We start from the raw sequence: 26,785 nt of genomic DNA on the forward strand, positions 1-26,785 counted from the left end.
AAATTAATTAATTAATAAGCTCTTGTTGAAGTTATTTTATTAGAACCTTAATATATTTAGACCATACCACTCTATACCATGTTCGTGTAGTTCACGCGTTTTCATTGCTGAATCTTCCGATTTCTCTTCTAGTTGTTTCATTTGAAAGTCATACTGAAGATGCTCTAGATACTGAGTCGAAAATTTTATGTTAATAAAAAATTACGTAAGTAAAATTCGTATTATGTTTAATTAACTATCATAGCTTACGTTCCAATTCGTCAACTTATTAATATTTTTGGAAGTTTATTACATAATCCATATTATTTTTATACTTCCTGTGGTATCTGTTAATATACAAAAAAAAAAAAAAAACAGACAGACAGTTGATTTTCATGATATCTGCTCCTCCCTTATGATATCTGCTCCTACCTACTGAGAAAACGAACCGTTTTCTTAATTTCTCAATTTCTTAATTGTGACTAATATATTATCCATTGCTATGTACTATGATTATGATATTGGCTGTGATATGATTATGATATAGGCTGTGATATGATTATGATATAGACTATGTATTCAAGTATATGATATAGACTATGTATTAAAGTATATGATAAAGATATACATCAAGAGAAAACTTTTCAAAACAATATGGCATAAACAGAATATTATGCAGAGCAATACACTATATCGACGAAAGTATTTAGACGCCTTACGTGCCATGCAGATTTCAGATATTACCACATGAAAATTAGTAGGGAGTGTCTACGTAAGTCTGGTAATAAAAGGTGGAGTGTGCTGCATGTTTTGCATTGTACTCGATGTCAAGCTACCACGTTCAACTGAACTTACAGACTTCCAACGTGGAGTGGTAGTTGTGTGTCACAAGTGGTCATACGGTCCGTGATATTGCTACCCATTTCAGTATACCAAATCCACTGTTAGGTAGTATGTCATTCGAAGATGGAAAGTTGATGGTACTACAAAAAGAAAATGTCCAGAAAGTCCACTGACACTGACCGCGACGAGCTCTGTCTTTGAACCTTCTAGCATTCCGCACGTTATCAGCGGTGGGCATCGCAGTCAACTAGAATACTGCTGCTGGGACATTTGCAAGCTAGAACTCTCTGCAGAGAGATGCGTGCCTTAGGTTACAAACCAGAGCTGCTGCGAACAAGCAAGCCACACATCACTCCCACCTCAACACAAACGACCTTTGGATTTATGTCTTTCACACCATTCCTGGACCATAGATGATTGGAAAAGGGAGCAACGAATTACGCTTCCAAATGTTTCACTCCGATGGTCGTGTTTTGGATCTGGAGATTACCCGGGAAACGATTCTGGCAAGACCACATCATTCCAACTGTCAAGTTTGTTGGAAGCTCGGTAATGGTATGGGGGGTGTTTCAGTTCGATGGGCTTGGTCCATTGGTGGGCGTGCCCAAAACCATGACATCTGTCCATGATGGTTGGACAACTTCATGCTTTTGACGCTGTGGAAGTATTTGGGCAGTGGCCCATGCATGTTTCAGCACAATGCAGAGCATTGTCGTGATGAAATCGAAGCGCATTTATACGTAGTATAAATTATACGACACATCATTTATAAGCAGTATAAATGCACTGCGTGTCCAAGACTGGTTTCCACAAAATAACGTTGGAGTGTTGGATTGGCCGACACAGAGTCCACACCCGAATAGCCAGCAGAGTGGTTTGCGTATCTGATCTGTGACCAACAGGCTACAGGTTCGAAACCACTCTGGACACAGTCCTGAAGTAGCTTGAAAAGTTCCATCTTCGGTTTGTAAGGCAGCTGTCTCCTACTATCTAAAAATAAATAATACTGGTATATATATTTAATTAATAAGAAAATCCTTACATTTTCTTATTTCTATAATACGAATGTAATATAAGTGTACAAAAATCTTCCATGGATGGGAGCTACATAAAATAATAATAAACTGATATCAAAAAAGGAAAATATGAAAGATAATTTTTCCTTTGTGAAATTGATGGTTATTCCTGAACTGAATAAATTTAGAGCACGATTTTTTAACTTAATTGAAAGGATTCTTTAACTAAAACACGGGAAGCATCAAGCGCATGTTCAGTAGAAAATCTGCTTCTATGAAAAACATTCCATTTATTAAAGCAGAATTTTTACTGACGATAGCTACTTAAATTTGGAAATACATAATATAGTAAGCAAATATGATATTATTATTATTATTATTTGACACCTCCAGGGATTCCAAAGACTCATCGAGGGAGAGTGTGCCAACAGCGTCGATCGATTGGGCCCCTTCCAACTACTAACCGCGTTCAAACTTACTTAACTGAGCCATTAGTAGCAGAGGCTCTACCAATCGACCAACCTTTGCCGGCTCGACCATGCTTATGATTCATTTGAATAAATTTGTATGGAATAAGATAGAAATTAGTCAAAATACTAAACTAGAAGTAAGTTGGTTAGAAACAAAATAGCTGATCGAAGACCAGGTTCCACAGTTGTGAGATTTGAAAAAAATTAGGGGAATGAACAACGGATATCAATGGCAGTATAGTATTAAAAATGAGGATAATAGAAAGAATCCGACATTGAGCATTGGTCGAGCAGAGAGCTAATTAAGGTGGCATGGTTACTTGCCACAACAGAATGAGAGACGAAAAGGTCGGAAAACAAGAGTTTAATTCCAGGTATGGTAGGAAAAAATAAACAAAAAACAGAGGATTATCAAGATAGTAGTACTGAAATGCAGTTAATGTTATTTGATCCAACAAATAACATATTAATGTGAATGAAAAATAAGCAGGAAACTAATAGAATATGATACATATCCGCAAAATTAAATGATAATGTTATATTAGGACTTAATTTATATTTATAATTGATAGGTTATTAGCCAAAGAGCATTTAGAATGACGCGTACCGAGTCAATACAAATTCAGTTTAACAGAAGAATATAGAGTACACTGTATTTTTCCACTAAATTTTGTGTGTGTGTGTGTGTGTGTGTGTGTGTGTGTGTGTGTGTGTGTGTGTGTGTGTGTGTGTGTGTGTGTGTGTGTGTGTGTGTGTGTGTGTGTGTGTGTGTGTGTGTGTGTGTGTGTGTGTGTGTGTGCGTGCGTGCGTGCGTGCGTGCGTGCGTGCGTGCGTGCGTGCGTGCGTGGGTGTGGGTATGGGTGTGGGCGCGCAAATAGCCTTTTATTCGCAATAAATCTCAACAGATCGTTGGTCTGCGTTCCGCAACAATTGCTTATGAAATTCATAAGTTTTAAGTTTGAATAACTAGGAGGCCAGTATGTTAGGTATTGTATATCATCAAAGACAAGTACTCATACAAGTTATATACAACTATATGAGCGATTAACGTACGTTTCAATATTTGCTTAACACAGCAATTACTATTAAAACATGAGTAACTTTATCACTAAAAGAAAATTAGGTATCACGTAAATTCGATTTATTATATTGTATTATCGCGTATATTAATTCATACGCATAAGTATAAGCATATCTTTTTCTTTCTTCTCTTTTTTTTTATTTTCTTTTTTTATTTTAAGTGAAAAAATAAATGATGCGCCGTTTTAGACTTCTCCCATTGGCACCGAAATGACTAGGATTGCTGCTGATTCAAACTATACTTATAAAAATGTTTATTTTGGTAATGATATTTCTATGTCTCTGTGTTCATATGCGCGCCGTGCCAAAAAAGTGGTTAAAAATACGTCTTCGTAGTTTCTTTAAGTTCTTCATTTCTCAACAGAGGGCTGTAAAGGAATAATATTTAAGTGGCGGTAACTGCTTGATGATAGATAAGTAATGTTCCAATCTACAAGGAGGCACAAAAATATGAGATAAGATGTCTGACGCTATTCAGATTTGTTATGATTGCTTTCATAATATCATGTATGTTGATTTTCTTCAGCTTCTTGTAAATGTGAAAGTTTAACATATAAGAGCAATGACTACGTGTTCTTTTATAAACGGAATATAATATTATATTCATTACGCGACTTTTCCTGTTTCGATTTTGCTCAGTTGTTCCCGTTATCATATATATTTATATATAAATGAAATCAGAAAATGTGTTATTTTTAGTGAATACACTAAAAATATTTTGAACATTTTAGCCAATAACCTCCATTATATTGTCTCGTTAGAAAACATTAGTGTGAAATGTGGAACAATAACGATAAAGCATCCTCCTTCAGTTCACTGACGCTGTTTCACATGCTGCCAAAATCGGAAGAGGAAGTTTGGCAACTTCAGAAGAAACCTCAGGACAGAGGTCAGGAATTTCTTTAGTTTATATATATATATTACAGCTGAAAAAAATAACTGAAAAATTGAATTAAGAAGGACAACTATTTCCATATTATACGCTGCATATAAAGAAGTAATTTTGGAAACAAACAAACAACACAAAAAAAGACAGTTGAATTACTTTTGAATTAATTTCTTCAAGAATCGTTTATTTTATAGATAATTTCAGGCTGTAGTCGCTTCAGGTGTGTAGCTGGTTTTGTTAAAATTACGACTGAAACATCGAATATTATGAAGCCAGTATACATGTATTCCCACTTAAGGATTTGATTTTTTATTTTATTGCATTTTGTTATTTGTATGACGAAAAATCAGTTTATTTAGGGGGGGGGGGAATCCCTACTACTTCTCCATGAGACTCACCACCTCATCTTCAGTTGAAATCCTTTCTAACAGTTCTTTCCGACCTTAGATGGGATTGGTCTATGGTCGCGATGGTTCCGATCGAAAGGGAAACTTGCGACTGCACCACGGAGCGATAGTAATGATGAAAGTAAAGACAATCTACCCCAGCATGTGATCGTTGTATTTCTTTACTTTCTATTTGTTTAACTTGTTTACATTTTTGTCCTAATAGTAATGATATTAATGGCAATGTAGCTAGACATAATTGAAATTAAAATCACATCAAACGTTGTCATACCATAACGCGATTTCTACCAGATTTCATTGTATTGGGGTGTCGCATTTCTGATTAATTAAAAAAAAAAAAAAAATCCATCATAGTCTTAAAAGAATTATGTTGTAGCAATAGTAGCAATTTCTCAAACAATTGTACATAGCAAAAAAAAAAAAAAAAAAATCGAAATAACTAAACCTTCAAGTGCTCCAGTATAAGATGACAAAGTGACAGTAATTCTTAAATTAATTGTCTTTTGCTTATCATTTTATCTCTTCTTTATCATTCGTTTATTATTGGAAAATTCATTTTAACTGACATGGTTTATCTCAGAGTAAGATATCTCATCGTTCCTCACGAATAGGCTTGCTCACTTCTGATCTGTATTATCTCTAATTTCCTGTTTTCCTGTTTGACAAGCTGTGGAGGAAATTCTTTTAAAAGATTAACGAAATAGATATTCAGAATACAGAAATATTTGAAAGTGGTTTATTTAATCAGCTCTTGCGTTTAATGAAAGAATTTTGATATTTTTCAAATGTATTTTCATGCCTCTACATTAAATTGTTCTTTTAAAGCTGTCATATTTAGCATTTACTAGTAGGCAGGGATTATCTTTGCTATACCCAGGTACTATGCAAATAAGGCGGTATTCCCAGTCCTATGTTGTATTTATTTGTATATAATCCTTTGTGTTCTACGATCGATTTTCTTGTTCTGCTGGATTAAAAAACATAATTTTTTTCCACACCAAAATTGATTAACTATAGACTAGGTTGTGAAGGAAAGAAAAAATGAGGCCTATAAAAGAAGTATAGTCTTTGACAGGAACGGGAATTAACAGTTTATCTTGTGGAGATCTATCATTATGGAAGGTACAAGGAGGCCATGTAACCTATTGATATCACATCTCATTTCCTACTAATAAGTTAGGCTCAATGGCCTTTCATGGTAACTTAGCTTCTGAGAAACATAATTATATGATAGAGCGATTAACCTCATGTTTGTCAATTGCGTGCATTCCTGGCGAACAGTTTCTTCACCTTTAAAAGGCAAAATCATTTTATGAAGGTTCTTCCTGTCACACATCTTCTAGTGAGATGTGCTTTACATTATGGGAAAATACTAAGAATAGTGATCAGAGCTTTACCCACCTTTACAATGAGTTGCCCTGGTGTTGTAACATCTTTAGACTTGAACTTTGTTTCAGGCGCAAACTTAATTGTTTGCATAATTGGGATTAGGAATTAAAATAACCAAGTTTATAAAATTACTTGATTATCCTAATATACAATATCCCCAAGTTAAAAAAAAATTATATATATATATATATATATATTTTTTTTTTTTTTTCCAGTTTGTGATAATTTGTACACCTGAAGAAGTCGGCATTACGACGAAACTAGTTGTGTTTTAATTAAAGTTTTTATATTATTTTATCTCGGTGTTCCTAGTCAGTAAAATTATGATTTAAAATGTCTACAATCCAAGTAAATACCAGTTACAATATATATATATATATATATATATATATATATATATATATATATATATATATATATATATATATATATATATATATATATATATATATATATATATATATATATATATATATATATATATATATATATATATATATATATATTGGCATACCAGAGTCAGAAGAGCACATGCAATTTACAGATACGTAGACAGGTCACTGAGCCCAATACAAAAGGAAATTGGGATAAGACACACACACAAACACAATGCTGAAATAATGGAGAAAAAGTTTCTTAACTAATACTACAGTAGAAGTTGTGGACACATATTGTGATGATTTTTTATTACTCGTTAAGTTTTTATTCTCAATAGAGGTAATTATAGTATAGTATTTAAATTTTGTATTTCTGCTCATATTGGCTGTCATATTGGCTGTGTGTGTGTATATATATATATATAAACAGTGCTTGATGATAATTGAGAAATTATGGCATAAATGTAATATAAAAGAAATACCAATAAAAATGAAGAAATGAAAATTTGTAAAATAAAGAGAAACTAAAGAAAAATTAAAAAGACATCATCACGAAAATAGAGCAGGAATGATAAATGGAATGGTTGATTTTGTAGGAATTACTACTAATCGAAACCAAGGTTATGGAGGCCACTACACATATTATGTCGCTCGACTGTAGTGTAATCTTCCCTGTTGGGGTCTCTGTTGGGCTGGAGAAAACATCTAAATATCAAATAAAAACAACAACAAAAAAAAAACTGCCACCAGCCTATGTGACTATCTAACTCTCACTATTATCTGGAAGCTCCTCATAAATGTCTCTTAGACAGCATTCGAACCTAAGTTTTCGCAACCAAAACACAGCTCATGTTATCCTTCCACACTAAACTACGAAGGTGCCAGATAGCAAAAGAGAAGCATAGAAACACGACACAGAACCGATCGAAAAGATAAATGGCAATAGCTAAGAAGAAAAGAAACAAGTACAGTAGAAAAATGAGAAACCAGAGCGAAGAAATTGCAGACTTAGAAATATATACAGACAACAGATAACAATAAAGTAGCCTATCATGAACTATGAAATAGGAGAAAAAGTACCAGATAATCCTTAAGTAAATAATGAACATTATAAATAATAAATATAGTTTAATCCTTTATCCAAGTGTAAGCAAACCAAAGTTTGCGCCTGAAGTATCTTCAGGACTGAGGTAACTCGCGGTAAAGGTGGAACAAGCTCTCATCCCTATTTGTCTTTGTATCTCCTATAATGCAAAGCATAGGTAAATAGTTTGCTTATACTTGGATAAAGGATTAAACTAAATTTATTATAGTCTAACCAAGTGGGAAAAAACTTCCAAAGAACATTATAAATATTGAAGAATTAATGGAAGTAAGTTGTAACTGATAATAAAAAATAAAAAATGCATTCTAGAAGAGCATGACATGGATGGAGGATTGATTAAATGCATATGAAAAGGTTTTATCAAAAGAACTTTAATTCTCTCTTTGAGAGGGTTAACATGGAAGAGAGAGGGGAAGGGAGATAGATAAAAATTACCAACTTTAGCCTTTGGTCGCACGGAACAAACGTCTTGTTCTCTTTTTTTCCCTTCCCTTTTCCATTCTCTTTCTCTTTCTAAGCGTAGTCGCGAGGACAACACATCACTTACCCTTCGTTCAGAAATATCCAGGTTTCATATCACATCTAGAAAGTCAGGAACCTTTTTAAGGCATTTCCGCTAAAGGTGCGTTAGCTGGTCTCATGCGTAACCGGGAGGGTTTTTCATCCCGAATTTTTTTTTTCCATCTAAAAACAGACACTCACTCCCGCGTCGTAGAATACTCATTTCATAGAAATAATATATTAGTGTCCGCGCGATTAGCCTAGTGGCTATGCCCTTCGCAACCATATGCCTGGGGAAGGAGTATCCTAGGTTCGATTTCCGTCGACGACGTGAGGAGTTTAAGGATCTTCCTCAGCCATAGCTAAGTTAGCCGGTCTTGGGCGTTGACAGTAGGGTTTTTCCTCCAGTTTATCTGGGGTTTTTCATCCCGCATGCGGGCAAACCGGCCCCTTGAACACACACTGATACAGTCAGGTATACTTAAGACAATCCTTCCAGCCACAGGTCTGAATTGTCAGCTATGCCGGTCCCGAGCCCGGATAAAAATAGGGGGTGGGGAGTTGAGGAGGTGCCATACCGCCCCGTAAAATGGACACACGGCTATTGAATCACCATACGAAATGAATGAATGAATATACTAGTCACACGGTTGGTTTGTTTCTTAAGCAATTCCAATAAAAACCAAAACACTCCTGCATTTTGAGGCTAATATAAAATAACTTAAATATCTAGAAATCTATCATCAGTGCCATGGGCTTGCTAGGAGAAAACAGAAATGAAAAATCAAAATATGAATTGACAAGCAATTCCATTAGAAAATTTAAATAATATGCTTAATAAAATAACACATACAGAAGAATGGAATCGACAACATACTCATTACTTAACTTTTGGAAAAAAAAAACATTTAATTTTAGAAATTATTATTATTTTATTATTATTATTATTATTATTATTATTGTTAGATCCCCATGTATTCAAATATTCCTACTTTCAACATTGTTTGCACATTTTTCTGATCTCACCCTTTCACTCCATTTGGTTTCACTTAGTATTTTGTACCTTTCCATTTCCTCTGCTATTAGGTGTGCTTATCCAGATCGGAACATTGTCCAGATGTTCCAAAATCTAAGAATATGAACTGGTTTGACGATATCATTTCGAAGAGGTTTCTATGTGTTGGCTTCTTTAACAACGCTTTTACTCACCGGCATCATTCACTCTGGCTTATTGCAAAGTCAATAAGACTTTGCGATAAGTAATTATTCAAGAGCAATTTACCGGAGAGTGTGTCCTCTCCACAACAACAACATCTGATTTCCAGTTCATATTCATATTTCAAGCTCTTGCATTTCATAAAGTTATAATGGACTTTTAAAATAATAAATCTATACATTTGTCATGATAATAGGAACAGTCCACAAATGGAGGTAGCAGAGATGAGAATGTGTAGGTGGATGTGCGGTGTGACCAGAAAGAATCGTCTGAGAAATGACTATGTGAGGGGAACAGTGAAAGTTACGAACTTAGGAGCGAAGATACAGGAGGCAAGGTTGAGACGGTTTGGTCATGTGATGAGGAGGAAGGACGAATATGTCATGCAAATGGATGTGCAAGGAAGGAGAAAGTGTGGGCGGCCAAAGAAGAAATGGAGGGAGCTGGTAGAAGAGGACTTGAGGATGAAGAAATTGGATGTGGTGACAGCCCAAGACAGGAGGATGTGGAGGAGACTCATCATTAACAGTGAACCCACTTAAGTGGGATAAGCTGCAGAAGAAGAAGAAGAAAAATTAGATCCCCATAAAGTTAAAAAAAAAAAAAACTCATTGTGGGAGGTTCTTTCACTGTCAACATAGAGCTCATCAAACCCTTGCCTTAAACGCCTTCTCTGTCTCAGTATTCATCACATTCTTCTCAGGCAATGTGCTAATCATCCACCACTCCCGTCTCTGCTCAAACCTTCATTATGCAACTTCCACAGGTGGTCTCTTATTCAATCTCTGGCTCTCTCCATTCTACGAAAAACCTCTTTCAAATTAATCTAGTAAAAACCCCCTTACCAATTTATACGCTTTCATATCATATTATCCTTTCTCATCCTATCCACTAGACTTTGCAATAAGTAATTATTCAAGGGCAGTTTACCAGAGAGTGTGTCCTCTCCACAACACCAACATCTGCTTTCCAGTTCATATTCATATTTCAAGTTCTTGCATTTCATAAAGTTATAATAGACTTTTAAAATAATAAACCTACACATGTGTCATGATAATAGGAATAGTCCACAAAATGACTCTTTTAAAGTGCTTAAAATAAAAGATATATATATATCTTTTATTTTAAGCACTATATATACAAAGTAAAATATATATATAAAGTAAAATGTAGGTATATCACAAAAAATATAGTGAATCTTTCAAATCACGGCACTCGATAACAGTTTTTACTTAAACTAAAAGTAAAAAAAAAAAAATTCTTATGTTGTTCCGTTGTCAAACACTTTAGTGTCTGCTCTATTTATCAGCAAATTTTGTGTACTTTGTCCTCTTCATAAATAAGCGCGCTATCTACGAAGTTACTAAACTGCTCCAGAGAACTAGTTTTCAACACTGTATATCCCATTATAAATCGTGGTTCCACTCAAGTGAAATTCTTTTACCTTAATATCCTTCAGTTCATAATAAATATCTTTACGTAAATCTTTAAAGTGATAGATAGCCTAGATTTGTTCTGTCTCGTCATGGGTAATTATAAGCATGCATTTTTCATAACATCTTTTCTGCAGCCGATTAGAACCTAAATGGATGAAAAAAATAACATAGATAAATTTTGTTGGTAAAATCAAGGATGCTTTCTCGTTTAATAGGGGAAAAAAGGATGAAGAGAAAGCTTAAATTAATAGAATGTATTAGTCACTTGTAGGTTAGCCATTGAATCAGAATCAGATCAATTTTATGCTAAATAATTTTCAAGAAAAAAAAGAAAGAAAATATGTTATGATGTTTCTATTATGCGATATCACACAACTCCTCTCTTTTTTATGTGGGGTTTTACAATATAGAGAAATTAATATTTAGCATGACAATTCAATAATGATAACTGTTTTACTTGCTGACCAAATTATAGACAAGTATGACACTTATACATAAAGAAAGTAGTTTCATAATTAAGTGAGACGCACTTCATTACGAATGAGATAATTGTATAAAATGCTTCAATGGTTTTTCACTATGATCTCCCTCCTGTTTTCAAACTGACATCGTTCTGTAGTCCAAATTTCAACTCAAAAGTTTGGTATTTGTGCTATGTTTCATTTAAGAAATGACGAGTCTTCTTCTTTTTTTTTTTTTTTTAACTCATTGCGAGTACAAATAAGCTACAAAAATCTGAAGATTTTTGTAGCTTACTGTAAATTTATAATGACACAATATTTATTTAATTCACTATGCAGAAAAATGGAACAATAAAAAATACTTATTGTCCCAGAGGAAACGATAATTACTTTTTTCGGAGAATTATAGTACACACATTTTTTAAGTTTTTGAAAGGCAAATTTTCTCTATTTTGGATCTACTTTCCACAAACAACCATTTTGCGTTTTCTTCCATCGTAGAAATTATTTTCTTTATCTGTCGTTACTAACAGTAATATACAGTTTATCGTTTTTTTTTAATTAATAAATAACATGAAAGGAATGGAAGTATGATTTTAATTTCCTTCTAAGATAGTGTCATATGGATAGACTAATGTGAAATTATCTTGTTTGTCTTTTTTTTTTTTCCTAAGGCAGAACATTAAGTATCGATATTTCTTATTCATTGTCTAGTGGAGCTTGAATTTTCTACGATATATATTAGGCAGAACTAAACTAAACTGACTCAATTTTGTTAGAAAATTCTTAGAATTTTTTTGGTTCATAGCCACCTTGATAAAGTCTTCTTGTTAGATTCTCTTTCCAATTTGAATTGCTTGGCTTAAAATTTTATTCGAAAACATACGTTGGGTTATTTATTGAAAATATGAAGGTCTCCAGATTCATAATAATTACTTTATATGAGTTCATGTGCGTAAGGAATGTTACTTCCTTCGTCTGCGAAAAAATGAAAAAAAAAAATCGAATGCAGATCATAGTTCTAATTTTATTAAATCCCTCTTCCACTATCTGTGTTGCGTTACAATACAGTTCGCTATCGACGCCCTTTTTTGATGAAGGACACAGGTTCTAATCTCTGTTTAAGATTCGAAGAACCTTATAAAGTCTTTTCTTCTTTATCTGAAGTTGAAGTTAGTTGGTCGCATATGGAGGTAACAGGGTTTTTCCCTCTCTCCGAATCTCAAGTTTTTATTATTATTACACAAAAACAGGATCACAAATCAGAAGAACGCACATGCAGTTTCGAGGCATGCTACACTGGGCTCTTTAGCTGCTTCCTCCATAATTACAAACAACTATCTGATGTTAGTAAGTATGCCAGTCAATGAATTAAGAAAACTGAACTGGATCATTTCCAGTGAAGCTAGTTATGCTAGGAAGGGTCGAAACTGGTAAGGAGAATCCTATATCCGTGAAAGTTAGGAGTTATTGTGTTTGCTAATTGAAAACCGAAGATGATTGCATTTGTTATAAATTGCGAGTTTAGCAAATACCATGACACTGGAATGATCTCATTTCGGATATACATTATATTTTTTTTCTTTGATCTATCACAAAAAAAAAATACAAAATAATAATAATAATAATAATAATTTTTTTCCCCTCAGATAAATTACATACATTATATGAAGACTATTATGCATAACAAATACTTTCTCGTACATAAAGTTTTTTTTTTAAATAATAATAATAACAATAACTATTTACAACATATATTATTATAATATTCATAATGATGCTTATTACAGATGTTTCTTTGCAATTTTACACTCTATATATACAATATCAATGGATATAATCACTCTATATTGCACACTTTGTTACAGTTATTGAAATAACTGTAACTAAAGTTTGTTATTGTAATAACTGTAACAAAGTTGCAGTTATTACAATAACATACTTTAGTTTACATGTGATATGTACATTACATGCACTTGGTTACATATGATACATCTTGGATGAGAACTAATTTTATTTTTATTTTTTGCTGTGTTGGGAAGCTACGAAATCTATGATTGATAAATTCGCGCGCGCGCACTCTCTCTCTCTCTCTCTCTCTCTCTCTCTCTCTCTCACACACACACACACACACACACACACACACACACACACACACACACACACACACACACACACACACACACACACACACACACACACACACACACACACACACACACACACACACACACACACACACACACACACACACACACACACACACACACACACACACACACACACACACACACACACACACACACACACACACAATAACTTGAAATGTATTGATGCGTCGCTGAACTGGAAGCCTGAACGAATATATTGTGTTTCATGCAGTTTGTATGATAATTTGGGTGCGTGTTTCTTGTTCATAGTATGTCCTTAGAGCTCTTTTCAGGCTATTATAGTTTGTAAGGTTTCTGTATTCAAAAGGTAATTTGTTTATCATGTCTGGGATGTAGAAGTTTCGCGTGGCCTTTCCGTAGTGATTATTGTATTTATATGTGATATAATTAGTAGTCTGAGGTCTTGTTATACGGTATGTATTTCTGACTGTCCTGTAGTTGGCATCGAAATAATGTTTTAGCAAAGCTGCATAGTGACATAAATGTTTTGCTGTCAGTATTTTGTGTTCTACATTGCAATGTCTATAAGGTCGTTATTTTCTCTTTGTTCCCAAAAGATCAGTTTTATCATTTTGTACTGTAGCGACATTAATCTATTTAATTTGTAGGGTGCACAAAAAGCATACGTTGTTATAGCGTATCTTAGTATATTTTGGCATAGTGCTTTGTATATTAGTGTTTTTAGGCGTATGGGAACTATGCTTTTAACCTGTAGAGTTTGCCACTTGTTGTGTAGATGGTTTATGTGGCTATTCCAGTTCATCTCTGCATCGAAGTAAATTCCAAGGTATCGTATTGTTTCAATCTGAGTGATTGTAGTGGTTTTGCTGTTCTGTGTGTTTTTTATGTTGGAAAGTGGATGTTGGATGATTATATATTTGTTATCAACTGGTCGAGTCAGTGGATTTCTGAATATTATTAATTTTGTCTTTTCTGAGTTTAGGTGTATGGAGTTTTTCGTGAGCCAGTCTATGATCAGATTTATGTCATGTTGCATATTTGTTTGGGCTATGCTTGCGTTATTATGGATGAATATTATTGCTGTATCGTCTGCGTATTGGAATATCTTACCTTTGAGTGGTCGCTGATTAATATCGTGCGTGTAAATGTTGATTAGAGTTGGGGAGAGTACAGCTCCCTGTGGTACTCCACAGGTTACTAGTAGCTCTCTGCTTCGGTTTGACCTGATACGTGTGATATGCTTTCTATTTTGAAGGTAGTTTGTAAACCACCTGTGAAGAGGCACGTCTATTCCAACATGCCTCAGCTTTTCTAACAAGGTTTGATGTGTAAGTGTATCAAATGCTTTAGTTAGATCAATAAAGACTACCATGGCAATTTTGTTTTTGTCTAAGGCGGTATTAATTACGTCTGTAAAGTCTTCCAAGCGAGATGTTGTTCCCTTATTTTTCTGAAAACCATATTGTGTTTTGGGGATAATATGATAGATCTCAGTGTATGCTGTGAGTTTCTTCAGTATGATCCGCTCCATAAATTGATTGATAATTGGTAATGTTGCTATGGGTCTAATTGATGATTAAATTTCTTTTTCCATGTTTGTATATGGATGTGATTATGGCGGTCTTTAGCATACTTGGTATCTGTCCTGTTTTAAATATTTTATTTATTAATTTTAGTAGGATAGGACTTAAAATAGTTGCACGTTGCGTTATATCTTTAGGTCTGATACCATCAATTCCTGGGCCCTTGTTTGGTTTGATTTGATGTATTGCTGAGAGAAGTTCTGCTTCTTTTATGGTTGGGAACCATAATGTCTGTTTTGATTGCGGTCCAAGTGGAGGGTTATGTTTTGTGATTGGGGGAATATTTCTGTGCAGTTCTTGGATGGAGTCTGCAAAGTATTGGTTAAAGTCATTTGCTAGTTGTTGGATAGGTTCTGCGTCTTTCATGAAGCTGTGTTTTATGGTTTCGGATGCGGTGGTGTTGGGAAGAACAAAATCTAGCATCTCATTGATCAGATGCCAGGTTTGTTTCATGTTGTTTTGTGCAGAGGTTAGTTTGTCTCTGTAGTAGCTTCTTTTTGCATTTCTGATTTGTGTTGTAAGGCGATTCCTTGTTATCTTATATTCAGTTTTTAAAGCTGTGTTATTTGGATATCGCTTTAACTCTTTCCATAAAGCGTCCTTTCTGTGTATTTCTAAGATTAAGTTTTGTGTTATCCAAGGATTTTGTGTTGTTTTTGAACGAATTCTGACTTTCTTTGTAGCTTTCTTATATATTTCCTCTAGTGTGAGTTTAATGTTGTTGTATAAGATATCTGATTCCAGGTGTTCCCAGTCTGTTTTTCTTATTTTGTGTGGTTGACTATTTCTTCGTCTATTATTGTTTTCTGTCGCTTTTTTTTTCCTGTGGGATATTGCATGGATATTGTCTTGGTATGCAGGTTTAGAGCGATGAAGTAATCATCTGCTACTTTGCATTTTATGACTGATGCAGTGTACTTGTTTGGTGGTGCTTGGACGTTTATATGATCTAGACAGGAGGCAGTGATAGTATTTCCGAATATTTCTTCTCTAGTATTATTGTTGGTATTAGATTATACATGGATAGCGTGTCTAGGTATTGTACAGTGTTGTTCTGGTTTTCGTTTGCAATATTTATGTTTATGTCACCAATTATCATTAGGTATTCGGTTGAGCATATTTCTTGGCTTGAAAGCCAGCAATTGAGTTCGTGCAAGAATTTTATAATGTTTAGGTTTGGTGGCCTGTAAATAGCATTTAGTATTATGGGATGCTGTCTATTGGTGGTATTATGATTTTGAGGCAAAGGGTTTCAGCATGCTCAAACTGATAGGCCGTTTCTTTTGCTATTAATTTTTTTTCGATAAATATTAATATTCCACCCCCTCTTTTTGTTTGGCGGCATGATCTATGTTGTTGGAAGCCTGGAATTTGGAAAGCAGTCGCTTCGTCATTAGTTATGGATACTTCTGTAAGAATCAATATATCAATAATATCCGTGTAATTCCTCAGATAAGCCTGTAACAATAACCAGTGTTTTCGGATGCTTCTGATGTTAATATGCAAGATTGAGAGACCTCTCGCTTGTACTGTGTGTTGTTTCCATGCATCAAGCGATTCGAAAGTACAATTACTGATGTATTCTGGTGTAATTACATCTATCTGATGGTTCACATTCATTTTTGTTGTGTTGAGATCTTCTTATTGAACTAAGTTGGAGTCTTTTGTTTCACTCTGGCAACCTGTCTATATCTTCCGAGCTTTTTATTTGTATAGACTTTGAAGTCTGTGACTTTCTCAAGAAGATTTTGCCGTCTTTGATCCATAAAAATTGATACTTTTTTTCCAGTTTTTTTTTTCTTTTCTTGCTTGGTTCAAGAGATTCTGATTGAAAGGTGTTAAATATTCAAATAGAAAGATTGGCGTGTTGTCTTGCGATGCATTTAAATCCTTGACTACTGGTTTTTTCAGTCTGTTGGCTTTTATGAGATTGTCTCTTGTAGCCTTGCTTGTCAGAACTATGACTGGTGCGGGTCGTGGCGAGCCTTGTTTTTTGTTCTTCCTGGGAAACTGATTTATGGTTTCCCAGTCTGAATATCGTTATGCTCTGGGGGGGGGGATGTCAATTGCATGGCCTAACTTTAAAACTAGTTCTCTGAGATTTTCTGTGGATTCAGTTTCTGGAAGACCGTTTATGACAAGGTCTTCTTTATGTTGTTGTTGGTTTAAAACTTCGTATTGTAGTCTCAGGGAATTAAATTCTTGACGGAGTTCCGATGTGTCTTTTATCAATTTGTGCTGCCTGTCAGTTAATGCGTTAATGCTGATTTTAATGTCTTTTACCGTTTGTAAGGCTTCCTCCACTTTTGAATTATTAAATTTAACAAACTCTTCATATTCCAAATAGTTCTTGGACAAGATCTACCAAGCTGGCTTTTATATTTTCTAAACCTTTTTCTAGTAATAAATTTATGGAACTCAAATTATAAGACTCACCGGTATTTTGTTGTCTGTTCAGTTCATCGTCCGATTCTGCCTCTGGCGTAATCAGTTGCGCCGTGGGTGGCGGTGTTTCTTTGTTCTCTCTACAGTTTAGGCACTTCCATTCTTCTCGTTTGGCATTGGATTTGCGTTGTCATGTTGTTTCTGAAAGTCCAGAACATGTGAAGTGAAGATTCCTATGACATTTCCTGCAGGTTATATGATATCCATCGGACAGTAATTCCTTCAGGCACTTGCTGCACTTCATGACTCACCTTTCTTCCTTTGGACAGCTGTAAAGATGGCGACGTCCTTTGTTCTATACACGTTAGCAACTGCGGTGTATGCTTCAATTTTTAGCACACTCAGATTTCTGGATCCCACTTGGCCGATTTCGATGAATTATATATCACTGTCTTCAGCGTGACAAGTAGAGTTACTTTATATAATAATAATAATAATAATAATTTCAGTCTGCACATGATCATGATTTGTACATAGGATTAGTCAACGTGCAAAGTTATATGAAGATACTATCACTGAGTTGACTTATTAGTCTTAAGCTATGTCAATCCTTTACAGTGCCATGGTTTTAATAATTTATCTAATAGTTACGAGGATTTTCAATCTTACTGATACTGAAGATGTTCTGTTTAAAGGAAGTTCTCAGTGTCAAAGTTATAGCACTTCCGTTTTTCTATTTCATTTCTTTACTTATTAAACAACAAATCTAAATAATTACAATTTTAGGAAATAGAGTTCATTTCTTGTCTTTTACCTATTATTTACCTATCAATTAAATATCTAAATTTAAAACATAGAAATCACTCTATATTGTCACATAAAAATTCTTATTAACTGAATGCTGCTCTTTTATATAAAAATTCTTATTAACTGAATGCTGCTCTTTTATAGGTGAAAGTATTGAGATGCGAGATGTCAACGATGATTTAACCTCTTTGGATAGCTGGGCTCAAAGTGGTGACCTTACAAGGTCATCAGTTGGGAGTACAACTTCTTTGGATTCGGCAGCGCCATCTTCTCAAACAACTACCCCCGGTGAATCACCTGCATCAACTCCTTCCACTCGCAGGAAAGGGAAACCTGCTTTAAAATTAAGTCTGGATGAAGTTACTTGGGCAAGAGATAGACGCCATCACCATCATCACCACCGCAGATCCAAAATCAGAAAAAATCTTCAGGCAGGGGTAAGAAATGTTTCATTCAAAATATGAGTCCAAAATTCTTTTTAATCTTATTCATTTATCTAAATGATCTGCGCACAGAAAATCTAAATTTTTTTTTATTTTATATTCAAGCAGATAAAAGAAAAACGCTGAAAATCTTGCATTTCCTTCATTAATTTGCGTTATTTTCTTAACCATTCTTTGATAAATATTCTATGTCATTATTAATAAAATCTATCCTGAAAATTTCTATAAAATAATTCATAATATGAAGTGGGAGATACCAATTGCTTGGCCGCGATATTGCGAGGAGTGATGCATCAATCATAAGAATGGCAAGTACATTCCATTTGCTCAAAACAATACGAAATAATGCTCATTTAAGAAAGGCGTTATATTTAATTTTTAGATTCATATTTTTTAATTATAGTGCTGTGAACTCGATAGCCACACTGAAGTGCAGTGGCACACTCAGGTAATCTTGGGGGGAGGGCGAGTTGAGTAGACGATTTGAGAATAGACACTACGCATTGTAAACGACCTATGACTGAGCATCTGCAGTGATCGCCAATACATGAAAGCCGTGATCTCCTCTGGCCCGGCTCCGGCAAACGAAGTAACGCTCGGTTCGCCCGAGCACTACTTCGTTCGCCTTGCCTTAACAGCGGCCGTGATTCCCGAGAGCTATAGGGTATTCCCACCTTATGTGACCGCTACTTCATAAGTAGTATAGAAATAGAAGATACAACACAACATAAATAAAAAAATTAATTTAATTAGGAAAAGATTTTTGGAAAATTTTCTAGTGTTTTTTTCCTTTTTCTTTTTTTGGGGACCCGGGTCCCATGTCTCCCCCTGGGTGCGCCACTGCTGAAGTGTTATAATTTGTGAAGCATTTTATTCATTTGACTATCTGCTTTAGAATAGGGTGCATGTTAAAAGAAAGGAAAATGTTAAGTAACACAGAAAGAATGAAAAAGAAATGCTATTGAAGTGAATGTATAATGTGGATGATAAGCTTTCATTTAACAAATTCTTTACTGTAGAGGAAGCTGCTTGTGCCCAAAGGGCAAAGAAATCACAGAGTTATGGAACAAATGAGAACAGTTTAGAATAACAGAAGTGGAAATGCTTCGAAATTCACAGCTATTAAGTACAGACCCATCTAACAATAACGAGGTGAGTGACAAATTAATATCAATTGGCAATTCACTGATAGGAGAAGCGAGGAATATCTTATACAAAGAAAACAAATGGTAGAGGAGTAACAATGTAAACACATAGTGTTCCTGTATTATTAGGAGCAGGGATTAAGGAAGTGATAAATAGATTGAATTCATTTTGAGGTGCAAAAGGGCTTATAGAAATCCCTTTTGGGCACAAATTTCATCGCCAACTAAGAACTGCGCATCAGATAGATGATAATGTCATTAATCTTCCTTAGTGTGTGGAACAGTAACAAAAAACCACTCAGGTAAAGGCAAGGGATTTGATTTTTTTCCAAAGGAAATTAAGAGGGGATGAGAGAACATTTAAGGAAATAAAATTGAATAAAGATATTGAGTAGGTTAAGTGTTAATTATAAATAGGAAGTGCCTAAAGAAATTATGCTTTCGGTTGCCAACAATTTAGATTTTAAAAATGTATCACTCTGGAAACAATCCAAAATTAATAATAACCGAGCTGATCAACCAGAGGAAAATAACAAAGCTACTTGGGACAACTATTGTATATCGAGGAGGTTCATCTAGTTATAATAATCAGATAGTTGTTTGTAACAATACAATTAATATATGACTTCCAAAATCAGATTAAGTAAGAGTTTGAGAAAGAAAGGACTAAAGAAAGAAATAAGAAATAATATGCACATACGAGTATATTATAAAAATGAAAAGATATAACACCTTGTGCTGTTTTGTCCTTAACAAAACAGCACAAGGAATATTGTATAGACAAGGAATAATAGTATTGACAAGCCAAGAAAAATGGCTGAAGCTTTAAACCTCCCCACACACACTTTTTTTTTTCCTTTACACAAGAAAAGATGCTGGCTATAAAGGAAGCTAGGAATGTCTCAAACTTAAAGAGCGTTTCGTAACTGAGAATGAACTTGAGAAAAAATTGCCGGTATAAACCTTAATACTTCTCCAGGAGTAGATGGGCTATATTCCATCACGTCAGATTAAAGGAAGGAAACTGCTAACTAATAATGATGGCTTCATTTAGTTAGAGAATTCCCAGTGGACTGAACACCAATATAATAACTTTTTGGGGTAAAATATTGGAATTTGCTGTTAAGGGCGGACTGCAGTAACCGAAGAAATGCCAATAAAATTATGAGCGAATCGCAACATGGATTTTGTAAGAGTGAATGCTGTTTATCAAATTTAGTTATTATGATACTATAACTAATGGCTTAGATGCAAAAAACAGTTTCGACATCGCATATTTTTGATTTTAATAAAGTATCAATACCGTACTGCACATTTGTTTTATTTACAAATTGGGGAAAAAGTAGGATATTAAGGATAAGCAACTGAAGTGATTGGTTAAGGAAAAGAAGACAAACAGTAATATTGAATGATTTAGCTTCCGACTGGGATATAACTAGTGTGTGTGTATGTATGTGTGTGTGGGGGGCAGGGGTAGAGTTCCACAGAGATGAGTACGAGGTCCATTATTGCTTTTAATTTTTGTCAATGATATTGATAATAGAAATAAAAGTTATTGCAAAACATTACATATAACACAAAAATGGGTAAGGTATTTAATAATGGAGATCAAGAGTTGTCGCTTCAGCATTAAATATATTTCGTTGGTCTCATGAATAGCAATTAACATTTAACAGTTTAAAAATTAAATATAGCAATAATCTAACGGTAATCTATTATTTGGGTAAGGATAAACTCAGAAGAGCGGAAGAGGAACATGACCTAGGAATAACAGTACAGGCAATATGAAATTTTCTAAAAATGTAGTAAGTCAGCCAGGACTGAAAATGGATTCTTCCATTAATCTGCAGTGACTTTCCTAGTAGACACAAATATGTAATGAAAGAGTCCATTTGCATTCTAAGCGAATTTTGAATCCATTCTAAGCGAACTCTCTAATCTTTATTTTAATAGTTTCCCTATATAAAATATAGATTAGAGAGTTCGCTTAGAATACCGTATTCAAGTCTCTCTCTGTCTTAGAAAAGATAGGGAGATATGCTGAATAATTATGGTACAAAGGAGCGCGACTAGATTGGTATGTGGAATGAATGGCTTCTCTTATGAAGAACGACTTGAATTTCGAGATTGTAAACTTTAGAGACAATGAGAATAAAGAGAAAATATGATTGAATTTTATAAAGCTGTTAAAGGAGAGAACAAGTCAAATTATGGTGATATTTTATATTTTCAAAAGAATTGCGAACTAGGAAATGCGATTTTATGCTAATAAAATATTCTCAAGGTTAGACATAAGAAATATTATTTTAGTGAAACAGAAGTGAACTGCCGGAATAAATTTCTAGAAAGGATTTTAGTGCAGATCCTTCAGACAAATTTAAAGAGGTCCAAGTAAGTATTTTGAAGAAAGATGATTGAATGTAACTTGAGTTCTTTGTAATTTGTGCTTAGAGATGTTACTTTTTATTAGTAATTAGCGAATGGTTTTGTGTAATTAGATAACACCTTTCTGTGAAAGTTATTGTTATTACTTTATTATATATATTTACTATTATATCCAGCAAAGGTTGGTCGATTGGTAGAGCCTCTGCTACTAATGGTTCATGCAAAAAGTTAAGCAAGTTTGAGCATGGTTAGTAGTTGGAAGGGGTGCAATCGTTCGATGCTATTGGCACACTCTCCCTCGATGAGTCTTTGGATTTCCTGGAGGTATCACATAAAAATATATGAGACCACTAGGAGCATTCGATGTACATGAATGTTATCCTTTACATCTTAAAAATGTAAAACATTATCATATTCACATTTTAATGATTGTATGTTTTTGTGTCTCTTTTGTGTTACTTCTAAAGTAGCACAAAACAAATAGAACTTGCATCATTACAAAGGCACTGACCTTCATCTTAAAAGAAAAACATTATTGACATTATTAGAAATGCCTATTTCAAAATATTTTTGCATTATCCCTGTTTTTATTGAATTGGTAACGGAAGCAAGCAAACAAGAGGAAAAAATAGAAAGAGGGGGACAGAGAGAGAGAGAGAGAGATTGGGGAAGAGACACATTTCTTGCTTTGTCACGATATGACTAACTTCGTGAACTACTGATATAAAGTTTAAATATGTCATATAACTCACAGTTATAAATGACGCTTCTGTTGAGCAGTAGAAAAAAGAACAGCAATTCCATTTGATTGGAAAGACGTAGTAGCTTCAAAATGGTGTAAAACTGAAAGAACATTTAGGCTTTCAACTAAATGGGAACTAGAAGTTACACATTACAGTAAAGTGAAAGTATTCCTGCCAGAGAACACGCGTATTTAACAGACAAAAAACTGCATTTGTGACCTCCCCTGATGAGCCTTTTAACTTTTTTTTTTTTTTTTTTTTTTTTTTTTGAGGAGCAATGTAATAATAATAATTATTATAGTCATATTGCCAGATGCGATCACCATTCTTATTTAAGGCCTTAACAAAATTATCTCAAGGTTAGACATAAGATTAATTATGTCTAACCTTGATTAAATAATCAAAGTTAATTAATCCAGTCATATTAGAGAAACATTAATATTACAAATGGACTACGTTGCTATGAGTCTTCATCCTATAAACTGTTCGTAAATAAGATAATATGGTTAACTGCTAGTAATTATTGAATTAACTAATTTTAATAATTAAGGTTTAAGGTTTCTTTTACTAATAAGTTTTTACATAAAATTTGAGTCTTGTAAAATTACTTAAAGCAGTGACATTATAAATACATTACTGCAATGGTTCCCAAACTTTTTCTGTTCACGTCGCTCAAAGTCAGAACATAGGCCTACCTAACAGTTGCAGTGCGAGTTGGTGCAGTTAGGATGGTTAAGTTAAAAAATAAATAAATGAAACACGTATTTCAAATTCACAAACAATTTATGTAAAAAGTATTAAATAAGTAAATATTTTGAACAATCAAATCATTTAATAAATCAATTGTAATTACTGGGACTGGTGAGCCTGTTGATCACTGCATATCTCAAATCTTGGAATCAAGATTTGATCACAGCGACCGCCGAAAACCCAGCTTCGCACAAATATGACGTCACAAATGGAATTGAGATTCGCTGAGCTTTACCACTTAGCAGCGGATCTTCATCTTTTACTGATATCCAAAAGTAAGTTAGTTCCATGCTTCCAAATTTTGTCTTTAGTGCATAGTCGCAAGACAGCTCAATAAGATTTTCTCCTTCTGCAGAAGTAAATTCAGATGGAGCTTTGGCCCTGAATGAATCCTTGCGAACTTGTCGATATTATCTTCTTGAAAGTATATTTCAAACCAGTTGATAAGCTGGTTTGAAATATCTGATAGGTGCTCTTCCAAAAACGGAATGACACTTAGCTCAAGTTGGATAAGTGTCATTTCAGCGAAAATATTGGAATATTTCGTGGCGCCCCAGGTCGCCGCAGCGCACAGTTTGAGAACCACTGCATTACTGTAATGACGCCTTTTGCTGATATATAACCCATTGTAATGAATATTTTCTCCCTTTTCTTACAGAGCGCCAAGGTTCTTGCAGTAATGAAACAAGGAAAGACACCAGAATTTCGTTTCCGAGTATTACTTCTCACGCTATTCGGTTTCATTGTCGCCACGTTAACTTTTACTTGGCATCTTTATCAACGACAACTCCTTTATTTAGCAATTGGAGATAAGATTCGTTTTCACGAAGGTAAAAGACTACTTCAGCTACTTGGAACTGATGGTCGTGATATTGTAGAAGGATCTCTAGGACTAGCAATTCCGCCAGAGTTAGTGCCATATAAATGCAGTTTGTTTTATTCAACAAGCAGCATGTGCGAGGAGTGGAAATATAGGGCTCGTCTTCAAATCAATTACACTCATGACAGTAATCTTAGTTGCTACAACATTAAATGGGAGGGTCTAACTTCTGAAACTATTCTGAGAGATTGTATTAATCTCCAACAAGCTCATTGGTATGGAATGGGTCAACAACACGGACTGGCTTGGCCACTGTCTCCTACGGAGGAAGAGTCTCGTCCATTTGTCACTGGAAGTCTTTCAAATCACAGTTTCGGTGGTATTTTAGATCGATATTGGCTTTCAACGGATGGAGTTGCAGTCCGAGCAGGACGTGATGTCCCGTTGTATATCAGCTTTTCTGAAAAATACCTTTGTTTAGAAGCCAAGTACATAAGTTTTCCTTATAATTCTGAAGCAAATCCACTTCCATCGTTGAGTTACACTGTTTGCACGGGACCAGACATACGTTCGGTTCACGAAGCTATGGTTAGTCGATTTCATACTTTGCCACAAATCATAACTTCACGTGAATTTCTTCAGAGGCCTATATGGACTATTGATCAAAAATCCTCGATGACTCAGGAATCAGTACAGCAGTTTGCAAATCGCATTATGGAAAATGCTCGGAAACCTGGGTTTATTCTTTTTGATACTCGATGGCAACAACAAGAAGGAAATCTAGCATTCAGCAAGAAATCATTTCCTAATCCGAAAGAGATTCTACGCATTCTCCACCATAAAGGATTCAAGGTGCTTATTACTGTACATCCATACATTTGTTTGTATTCGGACGTCTTCATGAATGCAACTGGAGGAAATTATTTTGTGCTGGATGCAGAGGCTCAGGTTCCTTTACTTACACGATGGCGAAAAAAGGTGTGTGCAGTGGTGGATTTAACAAACAATGCATCTGCTGAATGGTTTATGAGACGTCTTGAAAAGGCCAAGAGTCGATATAGTATAGATGGATTCGTCTTTACAGGTGGCCAAACTTATTTTCTTCCTCGTTCTTACACCTTTCGCCACAAAACTGTAAATCCTGACAACTTTATAACTCGTTATCTTACAGTGGCAGCTCAAACCAGTTTGTTTATAGGAACATCCGTTGGATTTTTAACCCAACACATTCCTGCATTTGTTCGCTTAGAGCCACGTACTTCTACTTGGGACAGTAACACGGGATTACGGTCTGTGATTCCTGCAGTGTTAACCTTGGGTATTTTAGGATATCCACTGATCAACCCTGGCACAGTAGGTGGCGACATCCTTCATAACAGAACAATTCCAGAGAAAGAGTTGTATTTACGGTGGCTTCAGCTATCAATCTTTATGCCCATAGTCCAGCTCTCAGTGCCTGCTTCGGTGTATGGCAAAGATGTTGTTAAAGTCGCCAGCAGTCTCTTTGAGATGAGAGAAATCAGAGTACTTCCGGTTATGATGGAAGCCATGCAAAATTATTTCGCTACAGGGACACCTCTGATACGTCCTTTGTGGTGGCTTGCACCAAGAGATCCACATGCTCAAGTGGTGGATAATCAATTTGTTGTGGGGAATAAAATAATCGTTGCTCCAGTGGTAGAAGAAGGTAAAACTTTAAGAGATGTATATCTTCCTCCTGGATGGTGGAATGATGAACTACTTGGAGAAACGAGGCGAGGAGGAAAATGGCTACATAATTATCCAATTGGGCCCAACGAAGTAGCATATTTCACACGAAATTTTGAAACAACATCTTAAACATTTTGTCACACTAATAAAAAGAACAAAAGTTTCATCTACTTGTTAGATGCATGGATAATTAATAAAAATATCTCAATTAAAGAGAGTTTAAACAACATTCAGTTTTTATATAAATCGATCAGGTTTCATTAGAGATTATGAAATCCTTGTCGAGCACTCAAATGCTTGTATATTAAAAGTGACTTTATATTTTTATCCACCGAGTAAAATATATGTTCTTGAGAATAAAATGAACTGTTAAGTATTGACCAAATTTGTTGCTACGATATTATTCACCTGAACTATTAATATCACGATGATCCAAAATCGTTTAGTAGTACACTTCAGAGATATTTTGAGATAGAACCCTGAAATTATAGCTACTCGCATATTATGTATGAATAATTTTCATGCTGCTCACTTGTTATCACTTACCTGTAATTACTTAATCATGTTTGTCAGTTTTTATATACTTGTCTTAAGTTCTACGAGTATTTACAGGTTTTACAATCTAGCTTTAGAGAAGCAACGTTTGTGTATTAAATTTTCTTAAAAAAAAGGAAGAGCGATATGAAATGCTTAAAATTGCATTCGGTGATGAA

The 26,785-nt window shown here is 34.6% G+C and overlaps 1 protein-coding gene across 3 annotated transcripts; it reads left to right on the plus strand.

Annotated features, from left to right (window-relative positions):
- The first annotated feature begins 3,831 nt into the window (after positions 1-3,831).
- On the plus strand, positions 3,832-26,448 carry LOC150108557 (alpha-galactosidase MYORG-like). Of its 3 annotated transcripts, XM_090415987.1 has the most exons (4): positions 3,832-3,895; positions 4,150-4,277; positions 18,221-18,513; positions 24,201-26,448. In XM_090415987.1, the coding sequence occupies exons 2-4, from the start codon at positions 4,166-4,168 to the stop codon at positions 26,199-26,201; spliced, it is 2,406 nt and encodes an 801-aa protein (XP_090272113.1). In that variant the 5' UTR covers positions 3,832-3,895; positions 4,150-4,165; the 3' UTR covers positions 26,202-26,448. The 3 variants fall into 3 exon arrangements, with proteins under 3 accessions (XP_090272113.1, XP_090272112.1, XP_090272115.1); XM_090415986.1 differs by having other exon boundaries at positions 3,850-4,277; XM_090415989.1 differs by lacking the exons at positions 3,832-3,895; positions 4,150-4,277 and adding an exon at positions 10,685-10,801.
- Positions 26,449-26,785: the final 337 nt, after the last annotated feature.

This window comes from Typopeltis vanoorti, chromosome 3 (assembly GCF_054136105.1).
Source record: "Typopeltis vanoorti isolate ZY-2024b chromosome 3, IOZ_Tvanoo_1.0, whole genome shotgun sequence".
Taxonomy (NCBI): Eukaryota; Metazoa; Arthropoda; class Arachnida; order Uropygi; family Thelyphonidae; genus Typopeltis; species Typopeltis vanoorti.